We start from the raw sequence: 13,774 nt of genomic DNA, 5'->3' as shown, positions 1-13,774 counted from the left end.
AATATTTTCAAAGCAGGAGAATGACCAAAGAAACAGTGAGACCACTGCTCAGCAAGGATAGTAAAATTCATAACAAAAAGGCAGAGCAACTCAACATCTATTTTGCTTCAGTTTTCCCCCCTAAAGATAATGGTGTCCTTCCACGCATCAGCAGAGACCTTGGCAAGGAATCAAGATTGATAAGGGGATAGTTAGGAATCACCTAATTAACACATATGAGTTCAAATCTGCAGGACCATATAAACTCCATCCTGGAATATTGAAGGAACTTGCTGACATACTGTACTCTGAATTACTTGCCATCTTTTTTGAGAAATCTTGGAGAAAGGGTGAAGAGTCAAAGGACTAGAGACAAGCAAATATTGTTTCTATCTTTAAAAAAAGAGTGGTAAAAATTATGATCCAGAGAACTACAGGCTTCCTTGACCTTCTTGACCTCAATGCCAGAAAAAAAATTAGAACAGATTATATAGGCATCTGTTTTCAAGTACCTTGATAGGAATATAATGATAAATAGGAGCCAGCATGGATTTGTCAAGAACAAATCCTACCAAACTAACCTTATATGTTGAGTTTTTAAAATTGGGTCACTAGTTTAATAGATGGTGGAAATGTTGTGGATCTCATTTATCTGGATTTCTGCAAAGCATTTGTTAAGGTCCCCCATGATTAGTAAACTGACTAAATATAGATTAGATGGAAATACCATCAAAAGATGGGGTATAATTGATTAGGAAATCATGTTCTGAGAGTTGTCATCAGTGGCTGTGCTTCAGACTGGAAGGATGTCTCAAGTGCCCCTGGGTTCTGTCCTTGGGACAACTCCCTTAAATCTTTTTATCAATTATTTAGATAATGGGGTAGAGGACATATCAGATTTGTGGAGGGGTAGCTAACACATTGGAAGACAGGAACAGAATTCAAAAGAACCTTGATAAACTAGAAAACTGGGCTGAAATTAACAAAATGAAATTCAACAGAGACAAATGCAAAATTTTACATTTAGGCTACAAAAAACAAATACATAGGATAGGGGATACTTGGTTCAACAGTACACCTTGGGATCATTGTTGACTATAAATTGAAATGAGCCAGCAGTGTGATTCTGCAGCAAAAAAGGCAAATGCTTTCTTTGTTTCCATTAATAGAAGTGTAATTTCCAAGACAAGGAAAGTAATAGTCCCACTATATTCTGTGGTGGTCAGGCCTCATGTAGAATATTGCCTTCAGTTCTAGATGCCTTATTTTAAGCACATAAACAAGTTGTAACATGTTTAGAGAAGAGCAATGACGACGGTAAGAGGTATGGAGAACAAAACATATCAGGAAAGGTTGAGAGAGATGGGCATATTCAGCCTGGTGAAGAGTGAGGGGTGATATGATTGCACTCTTTAAATACCTCAAGGGTGCCACATAGAAGAGGGGGCAGATTTGTTTTCTGTTGCCTAACTAGAAGGAACATTAGAAGGAATTTCTTGACAGGAAGAGCGGTTTGGCAGTGGAACCAATTGTCTAGAGAGGTGGTTTAGTTGGCAATAGTGCATTGATCAGGGTGGGCCTGATCAATGGCCTATAGGTCTGCTTCCAACTGTAATTCTGTGAACTTTTGTGATCTATGATTTATTATTCCTGGGTCTCCTTTAAGTTTTAATCCTTTGTACTATACCACACTTAACAGCACTTCCTCTTCTATATGTGTTCTTGTGGCTCAAATTCCAAATGCCTATCTATCTAGGACCACACACCTGTGCTTCAGCAGCAGGGCTCTCAGCACATTGGCTCTGTCTTCAGCCTTGATCTGGTCTGTAATGATCATGGTCTCTACCACGAGGTGAGCAATGCCAGGTAATGTAGTTTGCTCCAAGTCCAGCAGAACAGCTCCTGGGAACAGGACAAAAATACATTCAGGCCACTGAAGGTCACAGGAGAAATTTCCTAGTTAAAATGTCAGGGAAATTTTTGCCTGCCACCTCCTTTGCTATGCAGGGCAACTTTGCCCATACAGTCTTTCCTTTGGCAATAGCAATAGCAAGTACATTTCTATACTGCTTATCAGTGAAATAGCATTCCCTAAGTTGTTTACAATGTGTAAGCCAATTGCCCCCAACAAGCTGGGTACTCATTTTACCAACCTATGAAAAGATGGCAGGCTGAGTGGACCTTGGAGCCCTCCTCTAGGATCGAACTTACAATGTTGTGGCTGTAGTCCTGGCATTTAACTAATGCACCACCAGGGCAGCATTAGAAGTTTCTGTGTGCTAAGAAGGTCCTTGGCCATTCGGGAATACTGTTAAATTCCACCCATATATCTGTAGCTCTCTCCATAAATTTGTGGTGCTTGGACTTTCATACATTGCTAAAGTTTTCTCACACTTTCCCATGGAGCACTGAATCTTGTGTGAGAAACAAAAGTCAAATAAGCATATCATCATTTATATTTATCAATCTAAGTGGCCTCTTTCTCAAACACAGATCATAGTTTATAGCACTATGGAACTTGAAGATCAGGTTGCTATGAATTATATACAGGGATCCTGGCATTTCCAATGTGTCCTCTTGGCCATAATTTTCTCTTATTTTTTCTATCTATCTCCATCAAGATTCTGAACCATGAAAAATGTTCCTGATTTGTGGTGTTTTTTTTTTTTTTTTTTTGTTAGTCAAAATGCAACTGTAATCAGGGCCTTGTCAACCTAAGAACATGTTTCCTTTTCATTACTCACCATGTGCAATAGTCTTCCTGAGTTCCAGAAGGCTGCGAAAGGAGAGTGAGGCTACATGAGGCCTCCCCCAGCGTGCTGTGTCCTCCTCCACATTTTCTTCAAATTTGATCCAGCGTGCTGTCTCCTTCCAGTGCATGTCCTGGTTCTTGTCCACCACTAATTCATTCAGTTCCACAAATACCTAACACAGGAAGGAAAGAGACAAGTCAGACAGTTACTACAATTGTAAGCACATCACCTTATCATTTGCTCTTTTCTCTGTATGGATTTTCTTAAAAGAATGGCATTCCTATCTGCTTTACTGTCACAAAGATGTCACAGGCATGAGATAGAGTCCTTAAGCTCTACAAGGGATCCTGTAGATGATCACTTGCCTATACCTCAGTGCCATGACCTCTGTATAACCATTTGGGGCATACAGTTCCACAGTGACTGTTGCTGCTACTGTGTCTGTGGAAAGCAATTCATCCATATACTATATGACCAACACAACCTCAAAGCAAATCTTTCCTGTACATTGAGGAATCTCAGCAGGACAGGGTCTTTATGGTACCTCATGAGGTTTTCTGTCAAGTTTCTTCTTCTTTTTCTTCTTCTTGACAGACTGTGAAGACAAAGACCTTTTGCTGGCTCTTGTAGTTTGGCTCCGAGAAGGCTTTTTAACAAGATGTCTCCTGACTCCTGGATTATCTTCAAAACGATGGCCTGGAATAAAGTCAGGGCAGGAATAAGGGCAAGTGAATGATGAACAAAAATGTACCATGAGCACAGTCAATTTGCTATTTTACAGTTGGGCCTGTCTACATGCCATGATTGAACCATGGAAACAGGTTTTTCATTTAGTTGTTATTATTTTTATTAAAGTTTTTATAAAAATAAAAAATAAAGTCCAACAATCATAGTCACTTTAAATTACAGAGGGTTTCATTCCACATACTGAGAAAAGAAAAGAACCCCCCCCCCCTTTAAAGTTATAGTACAAGTAACTTCCTCCTCCCCTTGAGTAACCTACACAAAAAGATATAATTTCGACATTGGTTCTTCATGTACAATAATATCCTTTCCTAGAATTTATCCTCCATAGGCTTATTCTACATAGTCATTTAACACAGTACAAATAGATCCTGCTCTTATTTCCACCTTTCTTTACAGAATTCAACTATTTTCGACCATTCATTTGTAACCTTCTCCACATCCTTATGTCTAAAGCACACTGTCAATTTGTCCATTTCTATCATATCTGTTAGTTTAAATAACCATTCATCTATTTGTTGTGTTTCTGAGCTTTTCCAGTATTGAGCTATTGTTAATCTTGCAGCAGTTATTAGACATTTCCAACAGGTCTCAGAGGTTTTGGGGTAAATTTTTGCCAATCTATTTGGAGTTGGATGCCAACATTGCTCCATTTTCCAATAGTTTTCTCGTAGATTCTGGGATTGTGTAAATCTCTTTGTTTTGTTTCTTGCATATTGCCAGCTTCCTAATTCAATAATCTGTCCAAAATCGGATGCCCATTTTATTATAACCTCTGGAATATTGTCTTGTTCTTGATCATAGTCTCATAAAAATTTATATAGCTTTGATATCTCTTTTGTTTCTTTGTTGAGCAAAATTTTGTCAAATTCGGAAAGATCTTCCTCTAGTTCTTCTAAATTAACATCCATCTTAAATCGTTCTTTTAGTTGTATATAGAAGAACCAATGTACTTTCGGGTCCAGTAGCAGCAATTCTTCCATAGGTTTTAATAGTATTGCATTTTCTTTAATTCTAAATGTTATATCTTTGTAAGTAAGTCACTTGTCAATAGATTTCCATCTTCCTATGAAAGAAGCTTCATGCACTGAAAGCCAAACCAGAATTTTTCTGTAAATTTTCTTCTTAATCTTCTGCTATATCCTTAACAAAGAACTTCTAATCACATGATGTTTAAATTCATTATGGAATCTTGCTTTGTCGTACCAAATGTATCCATGCCATCCAAATCTATTATTGAATCCTTTCAAATTTAATAAAGATGTATTTTTCAGTCTTATCCAATCTGTTAGCCAATTTATCACATTTGCTATACTTCTGATCTATGCCATAATTACCAGGAAGTCATCTTTAGGGAATGTATTGCATGGCTGGGTTATTACTTCTGGTAAAGAGTCCTGCTTTTTCCTTAAATATTATATCTGCAATAGATCCCATCTGATCTTGGAAGCTAAGCAGGGTCAGACTTGGTTAGCATTTGGAAGGGAGAATGCCAATGAATACCAGATGTTGTAGGATACATTTCAGAAGAAGGAACTGGCAAAACAACCTCTGTGCATGTCTTGTCTAAGAAATCCCTATGAAATTCATGGGGTCACTATAAATTGACAGGCAACTTGAAGGCGCACACGCGCACACACACACACACACACACACACAGTATACCTGCAGTATAGGAGGAAACACATGGAGCAGGGCTTCTCCATCTTACTGAGAGTATAGAATCATAGAGTTGGAAGAGACCACAAGGGATATCCAAACCAACCCCCTGCCATGCAGGAATACACAATCAAAGCACTCCTAACAGATAGCCATCTAGTCTCTGTTTAAAAACCTCAAAGAAGGAGACTCCACCACTCTCCAAGGGAGTCTAATCCACTGTCGAACATCTCTTACTGTCAAAAAGTTATTCCCAGTGTTTAGGTGGAATCTCTCTAGAGCAGCAGAAAACAAGCTTGCCCCATCCTCAATATGACATCCCTCCCGATATTTAAATATGATCATCATTTCACCTCTTAAATTTCTCTTCTCCAGACTTAACATACCCAGCTGCCTAAGCTGCTCAACATAGGGCCTGATTTCCAGACCTTTTACCATTTTGGTCACCTCCTCTAAAACAAACAAACAAACAAACAAACAAGCTTCATTTATATATTACTGCATACCACCTAAGCAGTGTCTAAGTGGTTTACAACTAATTTGCCCCCAACAATCTGTGTACTCATTTTAGCGACCTCGGAAGGATGCAAACCTGAGTCAAGCTTGAGCCCTTTTGCTGGTCTTGAACTCACAAACTTGTGGTTTTGAGTGAGTGGCTGCAGTACAGGCATTTAACCACTGCGCCAGCAGGGCTCTAGACTTGCTTATTCACACCCTTCTCGAACTGTATTGCCCAGAACTAGACAGAGTAATCCAGGTGAGGTCTGACCAAAGCCGAATAGTAGTACTGTTACTTTCTTCAGTTTATACACTATACTCCGATTGATGCATCCTAGAATCACATTAGCATTTAAGCTGCCACATCACACTATTTGCTCATGTTCAGTTAATGGTCTACTAAGATTTCTAAATCCCTTTCATGTGTACTGTTGTCAAGCCAGGTGGCACCCATCCTATATCTTTGCATTTCATTTTTTCTGCCTAAATGCAGTACCTTTTTTTCCACTGTTTTGGCCCAGCTTTCTAATCTGTTAATATCATTTTGAATTTTGGTCCTGACCTAATTAGCTGCCCCTCCTATTTCAGTGTCATCTGCAAATTTAATATATAAATTAAATATATTGGGGAAAGCAATAAAGAATCATGGAAAGATAATGGAAAATTGTGATTAAGACCGTGGAAGGTAAATGGGGTATGAAGAAGTAAAAAATATAACTAATGATATTTTCCACAACTCCGAAATGTATTGTTAACTTGATTGGAATGTATTTCCGTCAATGCGGTTTTTGGGGAGGGAGTTGAGGGGACAAAAGTATATAATGAAATATGGATTGTACAATTTGTATTATGTATTGTGTAACAAAATTTAAAAAAAATAAATAAAGATATTGAACAGCACTGGGCCCAGGACAGAACCCTTCTCTCCAGGAAAAAAGAAGCCATTGGTGAACATCCTTTGGGTTAGGTTGGTCAACTAATTACAAATCCAGCTAACAGCATTGTCTAGTCCACATTTTACTAGCTTTTTTTAAAAAAAAGAATATTATGGGGACCTTGGCAAAGGCCTTACTGAAATCAAGATACACTATATCCATAGCATGAGTACATGAAAGGGAGCTCACTGTATTGTATACATACTCTGTCTTGTTTTATTGACCTCATTTTTATCTTGCCCTTCCTTCAAGGAGCTCAGATAGAATACACAAGTCTCACCCCTTTGTATCATCTTCATAGTACCCTGCAAGGTCCAAAAGGGAGAGACAGAGCAAAGGTTACCTAGTGGGATGGTGAATCTATTCCATTTTTAGGCCAAGCTGTAATCCAAACTTGGAAGGTGTTTAAAGTGCTGAATCTATCCTGGGGATAGAGTTTAGTACTTTCAATAGCACCATTTAGAGTTCAGACTGAAACCTGGAGCAGATACACCAACCCCACAGACATCAAAGTCATCAGCTGCCACCATAGTGGCTCTCAGCCCAGTTAACAGTTTCACCTCTGAATGTCATGCCCTTCTATATCATAATGTAGCCCCTCTGATCAGCTTGGCTTAGAGGGTGATGAGGAAAATATTTCAACTTTCTAGTGCCAAATATTCCAAAAAAGAATAGGCTGCCTGCATTTTGCCACTTGCATTTTGCCACTCAGATACATTCCCAATGCTGACAAGGTAATTCCTATCACTAAATTTCTTTGATCAATGCTGAACCAAAGAGAAAACTTACTGGGTAAACTTTTTTTTCTTTGTTGTACCTTCTTGAAGAAATAAATAATCAATGCCATAATGCAGTATAGATTAATCTTCTGTTTCTCCACACCAAGGCAGATAATGCATAGAGCATGTTCTACAATTCCTGAAGAAAGGGCCTTTAATGCTGAAGGACAAAAATACCTATACAGTAGCTGCAAATGCCAGAGCGAACATGTGGCTTTCAATAATCTGAAATGGAAGCCAAGAATTCTCTTCAGGGAACAGTTGAGAGGAGTCAGCTACTGTATATTAAAACCAAGGTCAACTTCTTAGAAAATTTTATTTTAATTTTCCAGGCATTAGTAGAATTATTGGAGAGTAATAGAAAATTTAAGAAAGAGAGAAGCTCTGGAATGAATTGTGTCTAGATGTAATCAGGATGGTGATTACTATGACATGCCATCCATCTGTCTTTCACCTACCTTTAATATACTCTGGGAATATGGAAAATAGAACAATAAATTCTTACATAGCAAATTTGGAATCTCTCCCCTATTCCATGAACTCATCTTGCAGAAGCAATGCTTCAGATCCTGTGCTGCTATATTAGAGCTTTACTCCTTAGAAAACTGGGTCACTAAATTAAATATAAATTAAATCTATACTGTGCCAAAGGGTTTTTTCCCCCCACTGGCTGTGTCCCTGATTTGAGGTCTGCTGACAGATGAATCCCCTCCCCTCCATTTTCAGCTGTACATGAGTGACAAAAACCAATAACTGTTCATCAATATTTAGGCACTCAAGCCATTTAGATTTGCTATTATTGGGTGCTATCTGTATGTTTGTATGTTATGCCCATCATTTCTGCAGGCAAGCTGTACAGTTGACTTATTTAGACAGGAATGATAATAGTAGAAGAATCTGTCTGTGATGAGCACACACAGTTTACAGACTTGTAATCTGTACTGTCTGTGACTTTAAGTGTTAGGTTGTGCATTAATGCCAAGTAATAGTAGCTGTACTCAATAAATAAATATTATCTGCATATTTCTGTGGCCCATTCACCTGCCTGACATCTTCTTAAAGGAGCTGATCTCCATTCTCCAGAAAGATTTTGGTATCCAAAATTCAAAGCCAGTGTGAGGTGGGAGATCCATAATTAAATCTCCCAGTTTTTCCTTTTAACATTAAATCTACTGAGACTCCAATTTTGACACTGGCACTTGTGATATATGAACAGGGTCTAACTCTCTTCCTTCATTACCTACATGATACCAACATTTTCCCACAATAGAACCAATAGCAGCTTTAGGGATTATGGTTTAAATAACAAAATCAGCTGGGATTCTAGTGGGCAGGATAGATTATATAATTTATGTTACCATTTGTTCATTATGGAGGTCAAAATGGGAAACTGTGGGTCCCAAAGGAGAAAGTCTTTGGACAAATAAGCACTACAATTTTAGGCTGTCTTGACTCAGCACATTCAAATCTTAAGTATTCCAAGTGGCCTTGCCCAACATTGTAAAACAGAAACTTCTGCATGGTGCATAATTGTCCAGTACCACATTAGACTTTTGGATGAACTTGGAAAAGTTACTTTTTTTGGACTACAACTCCCAGTATAGCTCAGCATTAACTTTTCCAAGCTCTGGTTTTAGTACTGTCCACAGTATACGTTTTTAGTGCACAGTTCATGTTTCTCCATGAACGTTTCTTCAGCAGAATAAAGAGATGTCATATTTTATGATCATGATATGCAGACAATGGTAAAATAATTTTTTGTGACTACAAGTCCCCAAATTCTTCAGCCACTATGGCCACTTTCTCAAGTTATGAAGAAGGATTTATATGTACATATGCATGCATGTGTATGATGCAAGTGCATACATACTACACTCTAAAATACTGCTTAAAATCCTTGGCAGATTTTCACAGAAAGGTTTCACACTAGAACAACAGAAATGCTTATGGATAGGTCAAGATAAGAGTTTAAGCAAATAAAAGATAGCCTGCATGCATCCTTGTGCAAATAAGATGACCAGATATAAAGAAGGATAAAACTCCTGTACCTTTAATAGATTGGTAAAAATAATGATTTTGAGAGATGCGAGTTGTTCCAACACAATGATAAGACCTTGTGTAGAATTACTGAAGGTAAACAAGTTTTGTCCTCATGTAAATCTGGTCACACAATGGAAGAATTTCAGTCTTAACAAAACTGAGAATAAGATGTGTGAGAGAATGTGCACATCCCCAGCACACCAGTAAGTACTTACAGATTGGGTCCAAAGTGGAATAACCCAAGTGGTTCTGGATAGCCTCCCATAGATCATAGTCCTCAAAATTGAGAGCAAACTCCTCAAAGTCATCATAGCCAAACGAACTGTGGACACAGATAGCTATCCCTACATCCGAGCTGTCTCCTATTCCCATTTCCTTCACTGCTTCATCTCTGTCTGGATCAGCCATTGCTATGTCCATGTGGATGGGGAGGTCAAGGGGCGGGCGACAATCACAACATTGATAAGTAGCAGGATTTAGGAAAAGACTTTCTTCTGTTTGACACTCTTCAGGTAGCAAGAAACCTCTACATCCAGCATCCAGGGATTCGTTTGATATATTTGAAAGAAAATACCGGCATGTATCATCTAGGGATGAAACTAGTACAAAGATTGAGCCTGCTTGCTTTTAGTGCACGGGACTGTATCCATTTCTTTGTACACTTCCACTGTTCAGCAGGGCATTTTTCTGTAGGAGGTCCACTACCTGTCCTGATGCTAAATCTGCTTTGGCTTGTGACACAGCTTGCTGTGCCCTCTCACACGACTTTAGTGTCTCCACCTACTGAAGCCTGGAAAGCAGCCTATTGACTTCTCCATATCCTCGGGCTCAGAGCTGGCATTTCCATGACGTAGAGAAAGCTAGCATGCTGGGCGGGAGGAGAACATAGCCTGTACATGTATACTTACACATACATATACATAAACTGAAACCCAGATACCTTGAAACTTTTTAGTCACTGTGATTACAATGTGCCTTCTGAGTAGGAATCTGTATGTACTATCCCTGCTCTCTCATGCACAGTTTGCTCAGAGCATAAGGGATGATGATAATAAACTGGGGCCAAGAGGGTCAGTAGGACAAAGAAAAGTCTTTGAGTCATAGGCAGGAAAATACAGGGCCTGCCCAAATATGCTACAACTGAATTCTACCTAGTGGACAAATAATGGGAGAAGATATGCATGGAACAAAATAAAACTGATCACTTGGGTATCTGAAATCCATACCTGGACTAAGAGTAACTAGCCACAGCTGGAAAGCAAGGTAAGTATTTAAGGATTTTCTTTCCAGTAAAATGCGGCTGGCCTGGAGAATCCTCACAGTAATAGATTCTTTATTCTAAGTTTTCATTGGTTATCAGAGTTGGGACAGATGATATGTATGAGCTGAAATTAAGATCATATGTTAATATCCCTTGTAGTCACTAAACATACATGATGTCTGAAAAATCAACTCTATAATCAATTGAAAACTTAAAGATAACTTTTGGACACCTTGTACATTACCTGGGTCATTAGTGAACAGTCAGTACTTCTTCAAGGCATTATTAAAAGATATCACTCAAGACCTATGTGCCATGTTTTAGAAAAAGGACACAGCAGACATTATAGAATTATTTATTGCCATTGATTCACTTTATCCTTCCTGCTAGTATTGATAATATATTCAACAGGCATCAAAGCACAAAAAGGACCTAGACTAGGAAACTTATTTGCCTTAGACATTACCTGTGTTGTCATGGAAGACCTCACCTAGTACTAGAAAATGAAGAAAAAAGGAAAACAGCCCAAAGAGAGTAGAAAAAAAGGGAGAGGTTCCAACACACATGACTCTTGGGAAAGTTAGGAGCCTAACAATGTACCATCTGCTGAATGGCAATGCAAATTAAGTCTCCCTTATCTTGAATTACAAAACCCAGAATATTCCAAAATGAAAACTTTTGGTTTGGGTGGCTGAGATAGAGACTCTTCTGCTTTCTGATGGTTCAATGTATACAATCTTTGATTCATGAGCAAAATTATTAAAAACATTGTATAAAATTACTTTGAGGCTATGTGTATAAGGTGTACATGAAACATAAATAAAGTTTGTGATTAGACTTAGGTCCCATCTCTAAGATTTCTCATAATGTATGCATATGCAAATATAGGTATTCCAAAATCCAACACCCCCCACTCAATATCAAATACTTCTGGTCTCAAGCATTTCTGATAAGGGAGACTCGACCCATAATTGATAAAAATGTAAATTGCATCAGTTGTGTGTGTGTTCATACATGTGCATTGTATAATAATTATAATTTAAACATGGTTGGAGGCAGAAAGTAATACTTTTCTCCTTTGGTTTGGCCCTGAGGAAACTGCTATTTGACATGGGTGGCAAAGGAAAATTTGCACTGGCACTAGTCTCAGATATCACCTTCAAAGAAGGGATTTTCTTGAGTCACAGCACTGGATCAAAGGGCCAAATTCCACATACCCACCCAAATGCTCAGATTCCAAGAGTTATCAGTTCCCCCACACAACTGATGCTATCTGCATTTTTAAAAGCTGCACATTAAATACAAAGACACATTTAGATGATTTGTCATTTCCCATTAGAAATGTTCACTTGTAGACCACCACAGATTGGGATCTAGCAGCTTTGTCAGATGACTGACACCTACCAGTTATCTCACACACTAATTTTTTCAGTCAGCTTCATTTCTGGTTGAGAGCTCCATTTGGGGTTATTTTAGCAAATGTGAGCTCCCAATTCCACATTTGGAAAGGTACTGGAAATGTGGGGGAGGGGAGTAGCTTACAAAAATAATCACCTGGGGTAAAGAAAGGTGTCTAGCCCATCCCATAGCTATTGATTTTTACCTGAAAATGTCCCACCTCCAGCTGCCTACCACAAGCCAGGCTTATTTCCAGATTTGGAGCCCAGTTGCAGGAGAAGCCTTTTTAAAAAACAGTCCAGAGGATGCATAGTTAGATGAGAAAATCAGCAGATAAATACAGTTGGATCTTGGTATCTATGGGGGATCTGTTCTGGACCCTCTCCCCATAAATACAAAAAACACAGGCCCTCAAGTCCCATTGTGCCTAATAGCAATGCGACATGCATGTGCCCACTAGCATGGCTGCATGCACACATCACCATTGGGAGCGCTGGGGCTTGCCATTCATGGATGCTTAAATCCACGGATGGCAAGCCTACGCATAATGAGGCCCCACTGTGATTATTTACTCTATCCTACCTGTGACTTGTCCCTTGCAAATTTCCCTATCCTTCATATGTTAATGTAATTTTGGGGTTTCTTGTGACATCTAATTTGGCTCTTGGTGTCTGAGAAATCTGTCAAGAGATTTCACTGGTTCTTGATTTTCAGTTTTCCTACCTTGTACTCCTTTCTTGTGGTATGTATGCTACTCATGAATGTATTTAACATAAGAAGAAAAACTGAATATGAACCCCAAACAAGGCAATTTTTACATGCATATGATATATATAACACAGGCTGATTCAGGTCTCACAGGTAAGAACACGATATGAATTGTTATCTAAATGCAAGCTAGAAATATGTGATTTTTATTTCTACACAGTCCTTTTCTCATAACTCTGTCCTATTTCAGACCTGTCACACTAATTATCTCAGTAAATTAATTGCTTGTTTTGTTAGAAATTAAGCTTAAAGACTGCATTTGAGAGGTGTAGAACTGAGTGCCTTGGGCTTAGCATGTTCTTGTTTCTATCTGGGAACTGACAGTAGGACTGATGGTGGCCCAAGAGGAGTTGCTTACTATGGCAACAAGGAAAATGGGGATAGAAGAAGTAGGGCTTGTTTGATTTCACTTCTGAGAGCAAAGGGACCAATTGGAATCAAGGGAACTAATTCATTTTTGTTTGCATTGTACCAAAAGAATTATCAGAGGAGAGATAATTCACCACAGTTATTGTATTGTTTTTTTAATAATAATAATAATAATAATAATAATAATAATAATAAATTTTATTTATATACCGCTTTTCCAAAAGATCAAAGTGGTTTACATAGAATTAAAACCAATTACAAACATATCATAAAATAGATAATAAATTGTGTATTTTAGACACAATGATGCCACATATCATCTGATACTTACTATGTATGTTTTATGTTTTTAATTCCACACTGTTTAATAGTATTTTAAGGGTGGGTGGGTGGGTTGAGGGTTCAGACTGTATATTTTAACCTTGTAAGCTGCCCTGATTGCTTTTTGTAGAGAGGCGGAATATAAATAAATAATAATTATTATTATTAGAGAGAATCACAACTCATATGGACAGAGAAAACAAGGTGCAATTATACACTGTCTACAGTTCTGTGCAGACTGACTTAGAAATCAAGGCCCATTGAACTCTG

General features: G+C 38.3%; 1 protein-coding gene across 5 annotated transcripts in view; it reads right to left on the bottom strand.

The window, feature by feature from the left end:
• SLC4A3 (solute carrier family 4 member 3) overlaps positions 1 to 13,774 on the bottom strand; it is a 77,385-nt gene that overhangs the window by 23,542 nt on the left and 40,069 nt on the right. For 4 of the 5 annotated variants that reach the window (XM_089520497.1, XM_089520495.1, XM_089520494.1 and 1 more), the window contains exons 6-8: positions 3,277 to 3,428; positions 2,724 to 2,904; positions 1,746 to 1,881 (exon numbers count right to left, since the gene is read on the bottom strand). In XM_089520497.1, coding sequence (XP_089376623.1) covers positions 1,746 to 1,881; positions 2,724 to 2,904; positions 3,277 to 3,428 — 469 coding nt within the window. Of the gene's footprint in view, positions 1 to 1,745; positions 1,882 to 2,723; positions 2,905 to 3,276; positions 3,429 to 9,602; positions 10,093 to 13,774 lie in introns of those variants that run through there. The other variant, XM_089520498.1, reaches the window with a different exon arrangement.

The sequence above is a fragment of the Sceloporus occidentalis genome, unplaced genomic scaffold (genome assembly GCF_023333645.1).
Source record: "Sceloporus occidentalis isolate IW3139 unplaced genomic scaffold, rSceOcc1.0.p SCAF_4, whole genome shotgun sequence".
Classification (NCBI taxonomy): domain Eukaryota; kingdom Metazoa; phylum Chordata; class Lepidosauria; order Squamata; family Phrynosomatidae; genus Sceloporus; species Sceloporus occidentalis.
This window is presented reverse-complemented; position numbering and strand designations above follow the sequence as displayed.